Here is a 371-nt window from a genome sequence, read left to right as displayed (position 1 = left end):
TGCACCCTGCTTGGGGCCCCCGCTCACCCCAGCAGCACCCCATCCCCTGCTCCGGCATGCCCATCCAGAGCCTTCTGGTGCCATGCTGGTGCCTACCCCAATTTGCATGGCACTGCCAGACGTGGGGAAGCTGGCACCTGCCGTACACCCCCATTTTGGGGCCAGCCAGTACCTGTAGTGCTCTGGGGCGTGCTTGTCCGTCAGCACCTGCAGGTAGATGGACTGGGATCGCCGCTTGATGCACCAGTTCTGTGGGGGAGAAAGGTTCCCATGGCTGAGCCAGATGGGGCACCCCGGGTCCCAGCACCCACCGGGGCCCGTGGGGTCTCGGCACCCACCAGTGGGGACCAGGTCCGGCATGGCTCTTTCCC

The 371-nt window shown here is 66.0% G+C and overlaps 1 protein-coding gene across 1 annotated transcript in view; it reads left to right on the top strand.

The window, feature by feature from the left end:
• Positions 1–178, top strand: part of LOC103916581 (intestinal-type alkaline phosphatase-like) — a 4526-nt gene extending 4348 nt beyond the window's left edge. Inside the window, exon 10 of the mRNA XM_009323590.1 lies at positions 166–178. Coding sequence (XP_009321865.1) covers positions 166–178 — 13 coding nt within the window. The remainder of the gene's footprint in view (positions 1–165) is intronic.
• The last annotated feature ends 193 nt before the right edge of the window (positions 179–371 follow it).

Source organism: Pygoscelis adeliae, unplaced genomic scaffold (assembly GCF_000699105.1).
Source record: "Pygoscelis adeliae isolate BGI_AS28 unplaced genomic scaffold, ASM69910v1 Scaffold245, whole genome shotgun sequence".
Classification (NCBI taxonomy): domain Eukaryota; kingdom Metazoa; phylum Chordata; class Aves; order Sphenisciformes; family Spheniscidae; genus Pygoscelis; species Pygoscelis adeliae.
This window is presented reverse-complemented; position numbering and strand designations above follow the sequence as displayed.